We start from the raw sequence: 20,115 nt of genomic DNA on the forward strand, positions 1-20,115 counted from the left end.
AAGGAGTTAGTCAAGAGGTGTTTTGAAGGAGGCCACTCAGAATTTAAAGAACTCCTTTTTTAATCTTATTTTTCCTTTTAAATGTCGTAAATTCCTCACATGGAATTCTGTACCACCGAAAATGCCCTTCCTAACCTTTCCTTGAAAGAACTACCAAAAAACCCAAGAAAACAAAAAAAAAATTTAAGTCAATTTCTGATTGAACTTTTTTTTATTGAGCTGTGATTGTCATGCAACATTGTCTTAGTTCCAGGTGGACAACATAATGGCGTTGGTGTCCATCTCGGAACGATCACCACGTCACGGCCAGCTACGCCTGTCAGCACACATAGTCACGAAAAAGCCTTTTCTTCTCAGGAGAACTTTTCAAATAGAGTCTCTTAGCAACTTTCAAATACACAGTACAGTCTTATTAACCGTGGTCAGCACACTATGCGTTTCAGCCCCAGGACTTATTTTGTAACTGAAAGTCTCTACTGTTTAACGCCTTTCACCCATTTTGCCCACCCCTCCAACCCCCACCTCTGGCCACTACCACCCTGTTCTCTGTATCTGTGAGTTAGTGTGTTTTAGATTTTGCATATAAGTGAGATCATATGGTATTTGTCCTTCTCTGTCTGACGTACTCACTTAGTCTGTTGCCCTCAAGGTCCACGTGTCTTGTAGCAAATGGCAAGATTTCATTCTTTTTTATGGCTGAGCAGTATTCCATCGTGTGCACCGTGTCTTCTTTGTCCAGCCCTCTGCTGATGGGCACGTGGGTTACTTCCACGCTCGGCTGCTGTAAATAGTGCTGCCGTGAACATGACGGTGCCGGTGGGTTTTCAAGTCAGTGGTTTCATTTTCTTTGAATAAATCCCCAGAAGTGGAATTGTTGGAACGTATGGACCATAGTTGTATTTTTAATTTTTTGAGGCACCTCCATACTGTTTCCCTCTGTGGCTGCACCAATTCCCCTTCCCAACAGCCGTGCACAAGGGCTCCCTTTTCTGCACATCCTCCCAGCTCTTGTTCCTTCTTGCTTTTTTTTTTATTGATTTTTAATCATTTTACAATATTGTGTCAAATTCCAGTGTAGAGCACAATTTTTCAGTTGTACATGAACATATATATATTCATTGTCCCATTTTTTTCTCCATGAGCTACCATAAGATCTTGTGTATATTTCCCTGTGCTATACAGTGTAATCTTGTTTATCTGTTCTACAATTTTGAAATCCCGTCTGTCCCTTCCCACACTTCTTGCTTTTTGATAATAGCCACTCTGACAGGTGGCATCTCATTGTGAACATTCTTTTTGAATTGTGGATTCTGTGCGTCCCTGTGGAGACAAATATCATTGGGTTAATGAACAGTGTTTCAGGTCCCATTAGGGCATCAAGACCACTTCTCTTTGGGTCCCCAGACCCTTCCTCCTCACCTGTGATCTGCTTTAAAGGTGTCTGTGGCCCCTGGGTGTAAGTGGGGTGTCTGAGAGGCCGGGTATAAAGGGAAAGTGGACCTTCTGGTCGGGGTTCGCAATTGTGGACCCAGTGAAGCCTTGATTAGATTAATAGAGAGTTTAGTGTGGTTTTAATCTCCTGCAGGCTTGCGAAGAACCCCTGACAGTGAGCTCTTTTTTTTTCTTTTTTTTTCTTCACAGAAACATGAGTCTGGGTGCAAAAGCAGAAATAGCAACAGATAAACTGTCTTTTCCTCTTCCAAATACTACACGAGAGAATATAGCTAAAATGATTGCAGGGAACAGCACAGAAAGCTCAAAAACACCGGTGTAAGTTGATTGTTATTGTTAATACGGCTTTGAGGGGTGCATGTATCTGGTACAAACTGTCCTCTACAAATTCGTGTCCAAGAAATGCGATTTCTTCCTTCTTTGGTGACTCAAGTGGATGCGTGTTTAGTCCCCGAAGTGCTGTCAGAGCAAGTCGGCTTTCCTCCCGGCCGCTCGCCCGCACCACCCAGGGCAGACTGAGCTCCTCTCCAGTGGCAAACCTTGCTCTTACCTGACCGTAGTCACCAAAAGCCAGGGGCAGACCCCATGAGACCCCTCCCTACTATTACTCCCGCCCCCGAGGCACTGACTGCCTGGCTAACCCAGGGCGGGTGAGGGGAAGGCTGGGGGAAATGGAAATTTGAGGGGAAGCACTCTTACTGTATCATCCTGCCATGCAATGCTGCATTCCAAGCATCCAAGCTGGGAAGCTGAGATTCTAGTATGAGACCCAGCAGGAGGAAAAACTGCTCTTGAGCTCAAGCTGCTAAGTGAAGTGTTCCCGAGCCCAGCAGCCACGCCAGCCCTGCCCCCGTCTGCCTGGCCCGGTCAGTGCATTCAGAGTGGGAACCTCCGAGAAGCATCCCTGAGCTGTGCTGTCCCGTGTTAACCACTAAACCAAGGGGCCCCTGAGCACCGCCAGGTCCTCCCCTATCGCTTCCCAGATGAGGAGACAGGCCTGGAGAGATGGACCGACCCGTCCAGGGCGCCAGTCGTACTGAGGTGGGCTGAGGGCTCGGTCTCAGTCCTCCCCTCGCCCCGTCTCTGGATCAGATCACTCAGCCCACTTCACTGTAGAGAGCTTTGAAATCCTGAAAGTTAAAACTGGCAGGCTGCTCAGTGTCTTCTCCATAAGGGTGGTCACTGCCCCTTGCTTCAGAGAAGTCATAGGTGTGGGAAAATCTCTAGCCGTTTTAGGCCGTTCACCAGCCTGTGGACAGAGGTGAGTGTCTGGTTAGAAGCCGGTGAATGTGTTCATTCACCTTCAGAGAATTCTGATGACAGTGGAAACCTAGAAACTACGAGGGCTGCACGTTGCACAGTTATGTGAAGGCCCTGATCATCATTTGTTTGAAACAAGGTCAAAAACAGCAACGAAAAAGTCAGTTTTACGCGCGTTAAACAACTAGAATTTAACTACCTCTTTTCTTTCTTAACGCGCAGGACAATAGAAAGGATCTACCCGTACTATGTGAAAGCTCCCAGCGACTCCAACTCCAAACCCATAAAGCAACTTTTATCTGGTAAGAACGAGCGAGAAGTGTTCCAGGGCGATTTTTAATCTCTTTATCCAGCTCCTGTTGGTTTGAATTTTCAGCCTTTATCAGGTTCCTTTCCAGTTTTCTTTCCCCTGCGACACGGTTTATGAGAAGTAAGGCTCCAGGCGCGTCCGCCGGCCGGAAGGGACCGCTCGCTCACCCGGAGCCTAGGCTCCTCTCCTGCTGTTCGTGGCTGTGGAGCCTGGTTGACTTAGACTCACATTTAGTCACAAGGTACTGGTTGATCAGGATCTGTCTCTTTGTTTCTATCAGCAACCACGTCCTTGGCAGAAAACTGCATCATAACGACGTTTTATTGTGAAGGCCCCACACTAAAAACAGTAAAAACACAGCAGGAAATGGACTCTGTCCAGCCCAAGGGCGGCTGGGTACCAACACGGTACCCAGGGGCCACGATTTCACAGCGTGGCTGTTGCGGCACGTGGTGACCTGGTGCTTTTGGCTTCTGCTCCTCATCAGGCGTTGTGGGACCTCGGCAGCCACCTGGGCCAGACGAGAGGCTCCGTCTGGTAGAGATGGAGCACGATGCGCTTACCAGCTCACGGTCGCCCGTTCACCACTGTGGGTCACTCGCTGTCCCGGGTCGTGTGCCAGGCTCCTGTTTAGCTGGAAGGACAGGGATGTGAGGAAACAGTTAGGATGCCCTATGGAAATTGCGGGAAACAGAGGCCGGAAAGAGGGCCCGGAGGGTGATCGGCAAACAGAGAGCCCGGAGATGTGGTGAAATATGTGTGTCTTGAGAGGTCGTCTCAAGATGCACTGAAAGTTAGCATTTCCCTCCAGTCTGGAACGTGCTGGGAAGGCCTGGTCTGGCAGCACAGCCTGCCCCGCCAGCAGTTGTTGTCCCCAGCACTCCTGCCCGGCAGCAGGCCCCTCCCCGCAGCTTCATCTCAGCGGATCGTCTCCTGCTGCCTTCCTCCTGGAGCCTCTCCCAGCCCGCCAGGAGCCAGGCCTTCTGTCTCCTTCCTCTTTCTCTTCAGCCTCAAAGAAAGATGTGCCCTTTCTCCCTTCCAAATCCGCTCTCCCTATGTCCCGGCCACCCCTCCCTGCCCTCCATCCTGCAGCATCTTTAATCTCCTCCCCTTTACGGCGTTCTGTCCCCACACTGGCTTGTCTGCCAGGGGGTGATTTGAGGTCCAGCCTACAAAGTCCTGTTCCCGGCACCAAGCGGCAGAGATGCTCTCAGATCCCGCTCACAGCTCATCTGATGAGCTTTCCTTACTGAGTTATCTCTCACCTTCTGCCCAAGGTAGACTTAGCATAGCTTAGTGGGTCTCACCAGTTTATGGGTGAGGAAGCTGAGGCCTGGCATGTGAATTACTCCGCTGAGCCTACACGACCAGGATGAGGGGGAACTGAGTCCAAACCTGGACCAGACAGCCCCCTCGGGTCAGTCTCCAGACGTCAGAACCAAGGTGTTTCCTGCTCCTGGGTGTTCTGCATGGTTCATGTTCTTCCTGGCGGAGGACTTTATCTTTGCCAATTTCTTGCCATTCCTTTCTCCTCCACCCGTCCGTCAGTCCATCCATCTCTCCTCCCGTCCATCCATCCATCTGTCCATTCGTCCATCCATCCAATAAACAGACCTTTACTGCCAGGCACCTTCATGGACTCCTCTGGTCCAGGAGGTTACATGAGATTGCACAGACAGGTTCCTGCCCTCGCAGAGCTGACAGCCCCTGGCGCTGGTCCTCGGGGGGGGGGGGGGCCTCTTATCATTGGTGGGGGCGGCGTCTTCGTACACAGCCCCACACGGGGCCACTCCAAGCTTCAGTTTCCACATCTTGTACTGTTTGTTTAGTGTATGCAGTCACTGAGCATTTGTTGCGGGGCTTCAGAACTTTGCAGGGCTTCATGCCAGCAACTTTCCCTGAAAGGATCTCCTCTCCCCCCTCCACCTCGCCCTGGCAAAGTTCTCACCCGTCCAGACCCAGCTCAGAAGTCATCTCCTCTGGGAGCCCTCCCGGATTGGATCACACCAACCAGAAGTGGTCTCTCCGAGCGTGCAGACCTTGTCAGTGCAGGTCCGGAGGTGGTGCCACGTGCCCACGAAGTGTGCTCGCGTTCCCGGCCTCTCCCATCCAGCTGGGCTGTGTGCAGCTTGCTAAGCCCTTAGCACTTCACAGAGAGCCTTCCTCCACAGGGACACTCAGTGGACGATGGTCGTATGAAGGAATCCGTCCATTCCATCAAAAGTCAGTTATTTGGGGTTTTAAACATCTAATTAGTTGTTTGGATTCATCAGCAAAGATGCTCCAGTGACAGGTCTTCTGCTGTCCCCTGTGACGTGGCCGCCGCCTTGGGTAGCAACAGGACTGGCCTCTTGGTGAACAAGGGAGACCCCCACGCCTGGCCCACCCGCCTCTCCACCTGCAGAGCTCACACGCCCAGGTGGCCTCCCCTGCACCCGATGCCGTGGGCACCAACCAGGTTTTGCCCCCGAGAACTGCTGAGGTGCACTGAAGCCTAGAGTCTCTCGCTAACTGGATTTCACACGTCTCCTTCTCCAGAAAACAACTTCATGAACATCACCATCATCCTGTCCAGAGACAACACCGCCAAGTCCAGCAGTGAGTGGTGGGTGCTCAACCTGACGGGGAGCCGGCTCTACAACCAGCACGCGCAGGCCCTGGAGCTGGTGGTCTTCAATGACAAAGTCAGCCCCCCCAGCCTGGGCTTCCTGGCCGGCTACGGGTAAGGAGCCGCGTGCGGCAAGCCGCCCCGAGAGCCCGCCTCCACCTCCCGCCCCATGAGGGTGGAAGTCCTGGGCCTTCCCTGAAGGCTCAGTGTTATCGCTGGTCCTCGGCCCTCTCGTTATAAAAACTGAGGAGCCAGAGCCCCACGGGAGTCAGGGTGCCTCGTGCGAGTCGCCCCGCAGAGGACAGGCCCGGAAGCTGCAATTCCAGCTGCTCTACTTCCTGTTCCGGCACAGCCTGGTGCGATTCAGAGTTTAAACCAGAGATTAAATAGAGTCGTCTCTTCTCTGCTTATTTTTCCTTTTGACCTTCGTAGATACGGGGTTAGTTCGAAGCCCCAGCTTTGGACAGGCCTGATGTTAGCATTCCACCAGGGTCTGACCCTAAGTCCCAGGACAGGCACAGCCCTTACAAGACACTAACAGAAACTTTCCCATTTTGCAGAATGAGCCCTTAGGAAGTCATTCTCTGTCCAGAATTGTATTACAAACATGAATCTCTGAGAAAGACAATATGGTTACAGTGAAAAGTCCTAGGTACAGAAAAGTGAGGGAGGTGCAGTTGCATTTGTGTCACATACACGGTGTAGTTTATGGTATAACGCACGCAGCACGGCCACCTGGAGGTCATCCAGGACGCTGTGGACACTGCTTCCCGTCCCACAGTCCTGCGGTCCTGCACTGTGGAATTTTTTTTTTTTTTTACAAGAGCATACATAACTTTTTTAATCAGAAAAAAAAGTATTTTCACCAAAGGGAAAAGCTTTGGTAAGTCTATCGTATCTTCTATGACATTGGAGGGAAAATGTTATTTTTTCATTTGGACATGTCACTAAGCACACTTAGCTGCCAGATGTAATTTCTCTCTCTTTCTTCTTTCAGCATCATGGGGCTGTATGCTTCAGTTGTCCTGGTGATCGGGAAGTTTGTCCGTGAGTTTTTCAGCGGGATTTCTCATTCCATCATGTTTGAAGAGCTCCCGAACGTGGATCGGATTCTGAAGCTGTGCACGGACATCTTTTTAGTCCGAGAGACCGGGGAGCTGGAACTGGAGGAGGATCTGTATGCCAAATTAATATTCCTGTACCGCTCGCCAGAAACCATGATCAAATGGACCAGAGAGAAAACAAACTGATGGCCCAGGCCACAGGCTGCAAGCCCTGGTAGCATTTGAAGTTTCCAAAAACAAAAGCAAACGAAGAACCCGAGGAAGAAAAGCACAATATTTCCCTGAGAGCCGAGCCTTCTGCGTCGGTGGCAGCGGTCGTGCCTCCGACAGACGCCGCAGGCGTGGGCGTCCCTCTGCAGGCGAGCCGCCCGGATGCGCCTGGGATGCTGTTTCTCTGGGTCGGGCCCACTCGCTTTTCCACGCTGTCCTGCATTCTGACTGACTGTGTGGCGGAGGCATTTGTGCGGCTCGTCCCTCAGAGAAACAGAGGAGGAAGAGGAGGAAGCTTTCCACGCAGGGTGGTGCCCTCCTGGAGAGACGCTGCCTCGCGGCCCGGCACCCGGGGCTCTGCAGCCCGGGAGTGCTGCCAGGGCCACCCCCCAGATGCGCACGGGAACAGGGCTGAGGACCGCTGGAGACCTTCCGGGGGAAGACGGGGCTGGGGGCCCCTGATGCCGCCAGGGCAACGGCAAGCCTCGTTCTAAGCAGAAAGTACCCTCATGACACTCCTACTGCCTTACCTGAACTGACAACGAGCACGAAGTCTTTTCATGAAACACCAGTGACTTCTCAGGAAAAACAAACGCCCAGACTCGGCGTGGCTGGCGCCCAGCTGGCGGCCCACACCCACGGGGCAGCTGTGCCCGCCGCCCAGAGCTGCCGCTGCCCCAGTGGCGACGGGGCCCAGGGGACAGAGAAGGATGCAGCCCGCCCGCCCCCGGCCGGGGACCCAGCTCTGCCCTCCCTGGCGGGGCCTGAGCTCTCCTCCGCCTCCCCCACTGCAGCCTCCCGTTTCCAGGATTCCCGGCAGTGGCTTTTCCAGTGTTGTGAGGTTTTCTCCCTGTTTTTCAGGTCTAGCCACGAGTTTACATATTCCAGTCCACATTTTTACATCTGAGACGGGTTTTTTTAAGTTCGTAATTATGAAAGAAATATGTATATTGAGCTTGGGGAATTTAAAAAAAAAGGCCTTTTCTTAAATTATTATTATTGGTAACACAACCTCTTCCTTAAACACCAACGTAGCATGAAAAATGTATGATCGCAATGTAGTCTTCATTCCATATTAAAATACAGTTTCAGAGAAGAATCGTTAAACAGACTAGAAGATGTCAAAAACGATCCTGTGTAGCTTGGGTTCAGGACTGACTTAAAGTAAACGCATCCTGCGAAGTCTCTTTCCGAATACCCTTCATTCTGCCTTACTGCATGGAATGGGAGAAGCAACTGTTGTCTGTACTGTGCAGAAGGAGCTGAAAAATCAGCCGAGAGGAGAAGGACTTTCCTGTTGGCTTTATCGTCTGTTTGCTATGGTGGGCGTTCTGGATGAGAAATGCAATTAGCAAACAACGGTAACGTTAACTTCCAGGAAGGAAACGGACAGTGAATATGCAGCTTTAAAAAGATACCAGAGTTCAAGTGATGTCCAGAACCTTCCAGAGAATGAGCACCCGTTCTTCGACCGTGAAAGCTGCCTGCTTCCACCCTGCTTCCAGCAACACTCCAGTCATCGAGCAATAAACTCAGACCACTCAGGGAGCTCCTCAGCCCACGTGCAGGTTCCCGACAGCGGACGCGTCTTCCTGCACGGTTCTGGTGGTGACCTTTCTCTGAAACACGTCCGCAGGGGATCTCTGGAGAGCGCGACACGGCACCTTTAGGAAGGAGGGGTGCGGGCATCGCTCCTGAGAAACGCACGTGGAGGTAAAGGGGCCCAGGATGGAGCACCAGTTCCACAGCTCTAGAAAGAGCTTCTGGCGTGGAGGTGGGAAAACACAGACAGACGGAGAAGGAGTGCTCCTAACGAGGCGTGGGCTGGAGGGGGACTCGCCTGGAGAAGGAGGCAGCCTAGCCTGGCTGGGCCCCCAGGCCAGCCGGTCGTGTCTTGTTCAGCCCAGTTTTCTGAAAACAGGAAGGAAACATCAAGCTGTAACCGGCCACATCCTCAGCCCCACGTGAGCAGCGGCCCCAGCTCAGATACTGATGGACACACATCCCCTTATGAAAGTGCCTGCCACCTTAGAATGGTCCTCTGCAGGTGGCTCTGAGAGGGACAGTCCCCAAGGATGTGTGCGGAGTGGTCTGCCCAGTGAGGAGGGAGGATTGGGCAGAGGGACAGGCTGCCTGCCCCTGGGCTGCAGCGGCGTGTCCCCTGGGCCTGGAGGTCCCGGTGAGCTGGGGCCGCCCTTCCTGGTCCTGAGAGATCTTGGTATCTGGATGCTTTATTTGTGGTTGCCAAAACTTGGAAGGAACCAAGATGCCCTCTGGTAGGTGAATGGACAAATAAACTGTGTTAGAGTCCAGACAATGGGATATTATTGCTCAGCAGTGGAAAGAAACGAGCTACAAGTCATGACAGAGACATGGAGGAGACGTAAATGCCTGTTACTCGGTGAAAGAAGCCGATCTGAAAAGGCTCCGGACTGAATGACACTTGGGAAAAGACAGGAAGAAGGTCGGCGGCTGTCGGGCTGGGGGACGCCGCGCTGATGGACACATGCCGCACGACATGCTGTCCAAGCCCACAGGGTGTGCAGCACCATGCGTGGACTAACGTAGGCTGCGGACTTGGGGTGACAACGGGTGTCACTGTGACGACCGCCCCATCTGGTGGGGGACGAGGGGGACGGGGGAGGCTGTGCACGCGGGGGGCCGGGGGCGCATGGGAACCTCTGTACCTTCCTCCCAATTTTGCTGTGAACCTAACTGCTCTTAAAAAATTGTTTCAATAAAAAAAGCCGCCTGTAGTATTGATACAAGCACAGTGGAGGGAGTGGTATGAAAGTGGAGAGAGACCAGAATGTAAGGGAGTCTGCCCCTCCCCAGGGGAAGAGCCGCCCCGAGCTTCCTCCTTAAACCCCTTAGCTGAGCCACTCGCCCCGGTTAGCCCAGGGGTGGCTGTCCGGCCGGGGGAGGGAGCCAGCCTGCAGACCCCCCGTCCCCGAGGGCACATTCCTGGGATGTCCTCAGGGGACCTCCACTGGCCAGTCCAGATTTTGTCCCCAGACGGCTCTGAAATGGCTCAGAAACCCCACTGATTAGTTAATTTCTCTACCACCCCACACCTAAGACCGAACGTTGCGTCCTTGTTCAATTTCCCGTCACAGACTACGGTCGAGTCGCTTTGTCCAGCATCACCTCCGTGAGGCCCTGCAGAGAAATAATACGACGACCTGAGATACTTCAGAATGAAACCTTAACAGGAAATGTTCCAAGGTTGAACATAAATCTCCTTTCATAATTTTCAGGGAGGAACGAAAGGTAAAATATTAAATCAAGTTAATGTCCAAGAGTCAAAGGACACGGATTGAGTTCTCTTACGTTCGTGAGTTAGCAGTAAAAAGGGTGGAGCCTGGCCCTTCCCGGCTCTGCGCCTCGAGGGGCTGAGGCCGCTTCAGGGAAGCAGCTTGTCTCGTCTTCACGACGAGGTCCTTTTGGTCCTTCAGATGTTAATTCCATTCAACACCAAGTTTCTGATTGCGCCTCCTTTTTTAAAGAGTCCAAAAATCAGTGAGACCCACAGAACCTGCCCATACTGACCAAGTTTCAGAAGCATCTGAGTCAAGTCCCTCCCTCCTGGTCGTCTGAGGCTGAAGCGTGTCTCAGAAGCACAAAAACCCAGAGCAGAAGCCCGTTGGTGCTCGAGTGAAGACCGCTGGAGACATAGCGGGCGTCGGAGACTGGCTGGGAAGCCTCCTGGTTGGCGCCAGGTAAGCAGAGTCTGGGACCAGGACCGTGACCCTCACTGAGCAGAGAGCGGCACCCCTGTGCACGGTTACCCCTGGCGGCTGCACCTGCCTTACTGGGGAGAAACCCCGTGGCCTCCCGCCCCGCCCCACCAGAGGCAGGGCTGGTGGGAGCTGGGGCTGCCCCTGTGGAGGGTCGAGGCCTGCAAGGCTGGCATGGAGGCTGTCCGCTCCCAGCTGGTGCATCAGGAGCTCCTCCATCCCCATCCGCGCGTTCCTGTGGCCCGGATGCGCCACGTGCTCTCCACTTCCGCAGAATTATTCCCACATCCAAAATCGGCCACCTGTGGAAAGGCTTTTCCTCGTGTGCAGTTAATTCTTCAGGCTGTGGGGAGGGGGCTGACCCCTGAGCCTCCGGCACCCCTGCTCTGCTCACCTGGCTGGGGACTCAAGCCACGTCCCACCCAGAGGCCCCCTCCTCCCCATCCCCTCCCTTCTGGGCCCCCGGCCTCCTTGCCCTCCCGGACGGTCGGGTTTCCTGGGTGGAGGGGCCTCCGCCCTGCCAGGTGAGCCCATCCACAGCCTCGTTCCCAGGCTTGGGGGCCACAGCCGAGGTGTCACCAGCCTGCCTATGTGTCGCTGGTGCTCAGGGATGCCCGCGAGTGCACCCCCACAGCCCCGAGGCAGTCTTCAGGTTAAGGGGAGGGGGGAGGTTTAGGGGCGTTTCTAATTGATTGCGGGAGATTTCCCCAAAGTCCTTTTCCCCGGTGTTTATGCCCACACAGTGCGTTTCTAATGCTCGTTCCTTCAGGTCATGCAGGTCGGGGACGCCAGCCAGAGGGCAGGGGACGGGACAGCGGGCTGACACAGCTGCCCAGGCCTCGCTGGTCCCACAGCTGCTGGCTGAGCCCCTGCCCCGGCCAGCTCTGCTCGGCCCGCCACCTCCTGCCCTGACTGCGGTGCCTAGAATCTTCGCGGAAGGAACCGAGATGCAACGTCCCAGAAAGAGACGCAGAAGGATGGAGGGAATTGCGGGCGGCTCTTAAGTAGCTCTGGGCCCCCCCACTCGTCCCAGCCCCTGCTGTGTGTGGCCGCCGCCCTGCCCGGGGTCCAGGTCCTGGTGCTGCCTGGGGGGTGGGGGTGGGGTGGGGTGGGGGTGGGGCGAGGCTGAGGAGGGTGCCCCGCTTACTCAGGAGGGAGCAGGCGGTGAAGAAGGCCCCCGGGACCTGAGGGGGGTCTGTCCCCCTGGCCGGGCTCCTGCATCTCTTACACTGAAGTCTGTCTCCCGCCCAGGCGAGGCACACCTTAGAAAGCCGCGTTCCATTCCTCAGGAGGAGGGGGCTGCAGGCCTGTTGGTGGCACTGTCACCTAGGGCGTAAGGAGGGAGGAGCCCAAAAGCTTAGAACAGTCCAGAAGCTTCGAGGTCACAGGAATACACAGGGCCCGGCTCTCAGCGGAGGGTCTCCTTCGTGGGGCTCCCTCCCTCGCCCCCGGCTGCCGACAAGACAGCCATCATCCAACAGGGCACATCCATGCACCCAGGATACAAGTCGCCCTTTTAAAAGTGCCTCCGGTCAGCTCTTTCCTGAGGACCCGCCTTCCGCTGGCTCTGTCTCTGCCCCAGGCCACGCCGTGGGTGACGTGAACACCCCAGAGCCTCACAGGCGGTTCCTTGCTCAGCGCCGCCGCCCGAGCCCGCAGCCGATGACGGCAGGCTGCCTCTGTCCTGCGTTGTCTTTGGGGCAAGAAACCCAGAAAGCTTTTCTGAGAGCAGCGTGGATGCAGGGAGGGAGCCAGACACGGAGGGCCTGGTCTGGGATCTGTGTGCTTGGGGGAAAGTCAGGAATAATGGGATCTTATCGGCCTTACCACAGCCCCGGGAGGATCCAGTGTGTGGTGTGCATCTCGGGCGGGAAGTCAGGGTGGACTAGTGAGGGCGGCCGGTGTCGGAGAACCGCGAGTCCTGCTGATCAGGTGAAGATATGGCTGCAGATCAGAGCACGGAGGAAGCAAGCCTGACAGCATCACCTTCGCGACGTGGACACAACTGCAGGGAGAGGTGACGAAATCGGAGTCGCAGCCGTGCGGGAGATCAGAGCACAGCTCCTGCGGGAGCTCGGAGACCAAGGTGCACGGAGGTAAGGCTTAACACCCAGAAGTCTGATGTGTCTGCCACTTAGAGACCCCGACCCTCTGCAGATGGAGACTACGTGGAATGTTGACAAAAGCTGACCAGGTTTTAAGAGAAGTATCAGTAACTGCTACCCGCTGTCACCCTGCTGCGCTGTCTGCCCGAGGCAGCTCCCCGCTCCCAGGCACGCAGCAGGCCTGCGCCTCCCACCTCTGCCCCTCGTCAGCGGGCTGGCTGCGTGGGGAGTTCTGGCCCCTGAGTGTGGGCAGCATGACGCGGGCCCCTGGTGGCCTGCAGCTTCCAGTCGCCGGAGGACCCTGTCCTCTTCCCTCCTGTCACCACTCACACGGCAACAGGCCACGTGGAGACGTCGGCCAGGCCACCAACCTGGGCGTCCAGGCGGCCACAGTGAGCGCGCCCCACCTGCCGAGCTTTGATGGTCCTGTAGTGTCTGTGAGATGAAAATCCTGTTGGTCTGAGTCACAGGGATGTGGGGGCTGTTCATTCCGACAGGATGATCTAGCCTGTCTTGACTAGTGTGTTTTTAAACCAAGATTCAATTAAGTTACTCATGACTCAACAAAAATAACTTTAAAATTATGGAAGGAAAATATAAATTCCTACATAATTCCTGGGTTTAAAGAAAAGCAAAAATTTTTGGTCCATCGGAACGGAACCACTACGTATCAGACCTTGTCAAGTGTACGTGAGCTGCGCCGACCGCTGACACCGAGAGGGGCGAGTGGCGCATGTAACTCAGGATGGGCAGATGACAGAAACGGAAGGCAGTGACTAAAGGACGGCAGGGGTTAAAAGCGGGATCTGTAGGAGAGAAAACACGTGAAAAGAGAAGCGGACATGCAACAGGGTTACAAGATCAGATCGTTCCTGAAGAAAAGAAAACCATGAACCAAGCTCTACCGAGGCTGATAAAAGAAGACAAAGAAAAGAAGAAAAGGGGAAGCATGAATTTTAAAAAGTCACCATGTGGAGGTATTATGAGCAGCTATCTGCTAAAATACTTGAAAACTTAGGTCAAACAGAAGATTTTCCTAAAATGTATATGCAAGTGATGAATTTTAAGTCAAGAAGAAACAGAAGAATAGAAGCAGAATAAAGCAATGAACATTGATTTGACGGCCAAACACTTGAGGAACATCACACCAGATTTTCCAGACATTAAAAGGATAATGAGTATATATTATGAATGAATGTATGTCAATTTTACAACTTAAACAAAATGGAAAAATTCCATGAAGGCCATGTATTCCAAAAACTGACTCAAAATTTTCCAAAAACCAGAATAGTTCCTATGCCAATTAAGGAAATCGAATTCATAATTGAAAACCTTCCCAGAAAGAAAACTTCAGGCAAGACGAATTCATTTATGAATTCTGGCGAAAACTTAAAAAGCAGCGTGAATCCTGACGTGAACCCTGTTAGAGAGAAGAAGAGAAAGGAGTGCGGCTCGGCTCTCTTGCTGAGGGCAGTGTCACCCCGACTCCAAAGGCACCGAAGACATTGCAAGAAACGGAGATTAAATAAGAGCCCCCTTCTGAGCACAGACACAGAAATCCTTAGCAAATATCAGCAAATCAAAGTCAGCAGTGCGCTGAAAAATAATACCTCCTCATGCAGTGATTAAAAAGTGCAGGCCACGTGCACACTCAGCCACTTCTCAGCTTGCACGTGGGTTTCTGTTATTGTGACGAGGCAATGGGGCAGGCCACTCGGGTCGGGAAGGGGGTCTGCTTTCATCCGCAGGCAACTTGATTTTGTGCACAGAGAAGTCCCTAAGCCCTGTTGTCACTGCGTTACTAGAACCGACGGGAACTCAGCAAGGCTGCAGCACGCGGGCTCACGTACAAACGTCAGCTGTGTTTCTGCATACCACCCGTAAGAAACTGAAAAATGAAATTTAAAAGCTCTATTTACAATGCATCCAAAAGGTCTCAACCATAAATTTAAGAAAAATCATGCAACTGAAACCTATGAAAGTGTTGTTGACTTAAGACCCAGGTGGACGCATGTGCGACGTTCATGATTTGAAAGACCCAGAGCTGTTACGCAGCAAGTGCCTCCAGCGCTGATAACGAGAGCCCCGGCAGCACCACCTGGAATCCCAGGAGGCTTCACTGCGGACAGTGATCAGCTGATTCTAACGTTCAACGTAAGCTGGAACAGACAGAAGGATTTTGAAAAAGAACAGAGTTGGAGGATTTGAAGTACTTGAATTTACCGTCTGTATAAAACCGTAGTGAACAGTGTGGCACTGAGTAAGGATGCACGTGCAGAGCCGTGGCATAAGAGAGTCTAGAAACGAGCCCAAGGTTGGCCAGCTGACTGTCCACAAAGGAGGCAGAGGATTTAAATTGCAAAAGAGTTGTCGTCAACAAATGGCGCTGGGGCAGTCAGATACCCGGAAGGACGCGGCGCTGTGGGGAACGTTCACCCTTTTGTGCATCAGGTAATACCCCACAGTTACCTTGAAGTGGGTGATAGATGTAAGAACTGAAAGTACAAAACCTGGAGAGGAAGACATAGAAGGAAAGGTTTATGATGCTGGGTAAGGCAAAGATCTGTTAGATACAACACAAAAAGCATAAACCACGGAAGAAAAAAGATAATTTGGACTTCACCAACATAAAAACTTTTGCTTTTTTTTTTTGGTCAAGTCAAAAAATGAAAGGATAAACCAGAGACTGGGAGAAGATATTAGCAAGACCTCTGTCTCAAAAGGGACTTAAGTCCCACGTGCACAACAAAAGGACAAACAAATGACGTTTTCATTGGAGGACAGATGCGAAGACACTTCAGAGCCGATGAGCAGATCACCGACAGGCACACGACAAGGGCCAGGGACCCCGTCCCCGGGTAGAAGGTCCCCCCGCCAGGACAGCCGACAGTCAGAAGCGGGGGCTGAGCTCTGGGGGGCTGTGGGGTTGGTGAAACTTTCATACGTTGCTGCTGGGAATTCAGAATGGAACCACCACTCTGGAAAACAGCGACTTCTGACAAATCTCAGTACGAACTTACGCACGACCCGGCAGCTCCCGCGGGAACCCGCCTGGGAGAACCGGCGACACGTGTCAGGACTTTGACGTGAATGTTCAGAGCAGCATTATCCACAAACTGGAGACACCCCAACGTTCGTCAGCGGAAAGGAGACAGGCACACTGCTTCGTCCAGGCGGTAGGTCCTGCTCAGCAATACAAAGAAACACCGCGCTGTGGACCGCGGGCCCTTCGGGGGACTTTGCCACTGCTGCTCACTGATCCTGGCGCACATCCTGTCCCCTCCGCCAGGCTGCAAGTCTCTGGAACAGAGGTCGGCAGACTTTCTCTGTTAAGGGGCGTATAGTAAATATTTTGGGCTTACAGGCCGTACCATCTCTGTTGCAACCATCTAACTCTGTAATTGTAGGGCAGAAGCTGCCGGGGACAGTGCTTACATGAACGACCATGGCCGTGTTCCAATAAAATTTTGTTTTCTGCTGTCAAATCAACAACCACAACAGAAGATAACGAGGGCTGGTGAGGCTGTGGAGAAACGGCAGGGAGCCCTCGTGCACTGTTGGTGGGAATGTGAAACAGTATGGAGGGTCCTCAAAAGATTAACAGAACTATCAAGGGATCCGTCACCCCACTTCTGTGTTGAAAGCAGGGACTAAACCAGTGATCCGCACACCCACATTCATGGCAGTGCTGTTCACGGCAGCCGAAAGATGGAGCGACCCAAGCATCCATCAGTGTGGGCCTTGGGTAAACCAGATGTGGTCCATGCATGCAGTGGAGTATTACTCGGCCTTAAAAAGGAAGGAAATTCTGGTGTAACCGACAGCGTGGCTACAACAGCAGCATGGAGTGAAGTAAGCCAGCCGCAGAAGAGGGACTGCGGAGTGATCCCACTTATACAGGGACCCAGAGGACCACAGTCCACAGGACGGAAAGGAGGGCGGTGGTGTCAGGGCTGAGGGGCGGGGAAGCGGGGGTGGTCGTTTAGTGGGGAGAGAGTTTCAGCCTTGTGAGATGAAGAGTCCTGGAGGCTGGTCACACAACTGCGGGAGTGCGAACAACACTGCTCAGCTGTGCAGCTAAAAACGGTTATGATGCTGAACTCTCTTGTGAGTCTTTTCCATATTAAAAGAAAAAAGGGGGGAGGGTGGAACTCGGTGGCAGAGCGTGGGCTTAGTGTGCACACGGTCCTGGGTTAACAACCCCCAGTACCTTTGTTAAATAAATAAAATTGCATATTTAAAAAAAACCAGAAAGGTAAAAAAAATAATAAACACTCTTCTAGATGTCACCGTGGAGGTAGTTTGTGGATGTGACTAAAGTCACTGTAAATTGACCTGAAGTAGGGGAAGTGGCCGAGAGCCTCTGGCCTGGCCAGGCTCCATCAGCCGGGAGACCACAGCGTCGTCCGAGAAGAGGAACCTTCACCCGTGCACACAGCACTGCCCACACCTCCAGCTGCCCTCCCGACGGCCGGAATCTCAGAGAAATGGTGCTGCAGGGAAAAAGCCTTACGTGAGAGAGTACGTAGTGCGTGCTTCCACTTACACGAAATTCTAGAGCAGGCAAAACGATTTATGGCAGCTCTGGGTGAGTGGGAAGGGGGTCCGAGGAAGGGGCCCGGGCAACTTTCCTGGGTGATGGTCATACTGTTTTATGTCTTGACAGGGTTTGTGAATTCAGATTTTACATTAAAACAGAAACAAAGCTCTCAACAAATGCTGAGCATTAGTTACTACTGTCTGCAGTTTACTTTGGAATGCCTCCAAAAGAAGACGGACTGCTACATGGGGAGAAGGCGTGACAAAGCGTGAACAGTGCGTGTTTACTGTCGAATGATCTAGGTGGTGTGGAGATGGTGTTCGGGGTGAAAGTCTTTCGACTTCACTAATCTGTTTGAGGTTTTTCATAATTAAATATGAGCAGGACAGCCAAGACCCCTGCGCCCGTGAGGAACCTGGAAATTCACGTGGAATGCAAGGTCACTTTGACAGCTGGGCTGTGGTGAGTCCCTGTACAGGGACACTGAGGCTGACACAGCCCTGTGAACCGACTGCACTTCAGTAATAACAATAACAGAAACGCTCGGCAGGCGTCACACTGCATGTTCCCAAAATGCTCTTACCGACGTGGCAAACTTTCCACGCCAAAAGATTTTAAAGTTGGTTCCAAAGCAAACGGTTGGCAGATTCCCATTCCTGTGAGGGGGGAATGCACTGCAGATCTACAAGATGCACATATGCCCAGCCAGCCACGGCGGCATCACCTGAAGCGCTCTGTGGTTAAGCACGACGGATGCGGTCAGGTTCCCTCTCCCCAAGGAACTTCTTGCACACCTCCAGAGGCACTTGGTGCCGAAAGCTGGAATATCTTATTTAAGAAAAAAGCAAAGCGTGATGTAGGAGGAAGGCCATCGATAAGGGCCGAGCCGGGGGAAGACCTGGGGACGTGAATCACAGGCGTGAGGACCTGGGTCTCCAGCAGGCGACCAGGTGAAGGTCAGGGACAAGGACGCCGCGGGAGCCCTGTCACAACAGGGGAACTGAAATCCAGGGCTGTGTGGGCCTTGGCTTTCGGGACTCAGGCTGGAGCAGACTGAAGGGAACTTCCCGTGAGATTCCTGGGCCAAGACTCCCTCTGCGCTCTGGGCTTCTCACCCGGCACACCTGGCTCCCGCAGCGACAACGCTGTAATCCTCTCCCCGCACCCGGTCTCTCCCACCCTCCTCCTTCAGGACGTCTGAGTCCATCCATCAACTGAGACCACGCTTTTCCAAGGACCAGTTAGGTCAGCTCATTTGTGGTGGTCTTGCAGGGAGGGCACGCAAACTCTCTGAGCGTCCGTTTCCTTGTGCGAAAAATACGGACAACAGAACACGTCCCTCTGGTCCCTGGGACCTGGCGGGCTGTCAGTCTTTGTGTCCACTTCCCTGCTCGTATGTAAGTACTGTGTGTGCAGACGATGGGAGCCTTCTGTGTATTTTTATGAGGAAATATCGTAGGGGATCTGAGCCCTTTTGGGGGACCGCCCTACATGCCGTAAGACCTAGTTTGGCGCTCTGACCCACAGAAGCCGCAGTGTCCGTTTGTTGCCACGGGTACTTGATAAAAGAAAATTTCATACATTGAAATACAGGGAACTCATTCTGGCTCATACATGAGTTAACCTGGATTTGATGCTAACTGGAACAGCCTGTCCGTGGCCCGTCAATCGTGCACTGTCCACCTGCTTTAATTATGAGCGGGGCACGCTGACCAGAAGTAAAGGAGGTCCTTGTTAAGGATTACACGTCGTCCTTCCCGGGACGCTAGAGCTGATTAAGGCTCCCTTCCCGGTGCCGAGGCTACGCTGACTCGCTGTGGACCTGATGGTCTGTTTTTGGGTTTGGGTTTTTTTTTCCCTTTGAAACCTTGAGGAAACGTGTCCCCGACTTGTCTAATGTTCTTTTGTTCTGATAAGATATAAGATAGAAAGCTGTGCTGAGCCCCTGCTTCTCCGGAGCAGTTTCTCCACGTCGTCGGGAAGCGGGCTTCCGGGCTCCTCCTCAGTTTGGCTCAAATAAAACTCTTTGCTTCTTACTATTGACCGTTTATTGACAGCTTTGTCTTTTCCGGATCCCCTCGCAGCTGCCCCTTCTGGCCCGCTGGCTTCCTTCCTTTTGCAGACGGGCCCTGAGCACCCGCCGCGGGCGAGCTCAGAGGTGAGGGAGCACCCGTCGTGGGGCGCGGTGGCCTGGGTGTGGGCGGCACCCACGCAGGCTGCCCTGGGGACCCGGGGCTGCAGCGGTTCCTCCCCGTAACCCCTCCCACCACGGCCGGGCCGGCCCGAGCCCCTGCTGAGCCCTGGGCTTCTCTGACCCGCCATTTCACTCTCTAGGTGCCACCGAGCAGGACCCCAGGGGGTGTCCTAGGGTGTCCACTGCCATGGCTCCCCTCTCCAGGACCCAGGCAACAGTGTCTCTGCAGGTTTCCTGAGTTTCTCAGACGCTCAAAACCGCCACCAAGTGGGAGAAATTAGCTGCTTGATGGCACGAGCACGTGGGCCCTGAGCTTCCGGCCCTGAGGATTGGTCACCATCAACCAATCAGAGCCGCGCACAGCGGTCATGCGCACCGGGACGCCCGCCCCCGCCGGCCTTTAAAAGGCTCAGCTGAACCTTCCAGAAGTTCCAGGCTCTGGGGTCGAGGGCCGCACGTCCTGGCTCCTCCCACTTCTGTGGCCCACAGCCCACGGTTTGGTTTGTCTGCCCGCCCTGTGCGTCGGGCGCACAGACATGTGTTTGGTGCCCATTCTGGTGAAGCCAGCCTCGGAGGCTGTGGCCGGGCCGGACGACCAGCCGGGGCCGCCCTTTCCCAGGTCCCAGCTCGCCTGG

The 20,115-nt window shown here is 53.6% G+C and overlaps 1 protein-coding gene across 16 annotated transcripts in view; it reads left to right on the forward strand.

Annotated features, from left to right (window-relative positions):
- The window catches only part of PIEZO2 (piezo type mechanosensitive ion channel component 2), a 291,301-nt gene extending 271,979 nt beyond the window's left edge, over nt 1-19,322 (forward strand). For 7 of the 16 annotated variants that reach the window (XM_074352410.1, XM_074352398.1, XM_074352402.1 and 4 more), the window contains 4 exons: nt 1,642-1,770; nt 2,935-3,014; nt 5,561-5,744; nt 6,628-10,384. In XM_074352410.1, the coding sequence (XP_074208511.1) occupies nt 1,642-1,770; nt 2,935-3,014; nt 5,561-5,744; nt 6,628-6,880 (646 nt within the window). In that variant the 3' untranslated portion in view covers nt 6,881-10,384. Of the gene's footprint in view, nt 1-1,641; nt 1,771-2,934; nt 3,015-5,560; nt 5,745-6,627; nt 10,385-10,410 lie in introns of those variants that run through there. The other 9 variants (XM_074352405.1, XM_074352408.1, XR_012502078.1 and 6 more) reach the window with 7 other exon arrangements.
- The last annotated feature ends 793 nt before the right edge of the window (nt 19,323-20,115 follow it).

The sequence above is a fragment of the Camelus bactrianus genome, chromosome 24 (assembly GCF_048773025.1).
Source record: "Camelus bactrianus isolate YW-2024 breed Bactrian camel chromosome 24, ASM4877302v1, whole genome shotgun sequence".
Classification (NCBI taxonomy): domain Eukaryota; kingdom Metazoa; phylum Chordata; class Mammalia; order Artiodactyla; family Camelidae; genus Camelus; species Camelus bactrianus.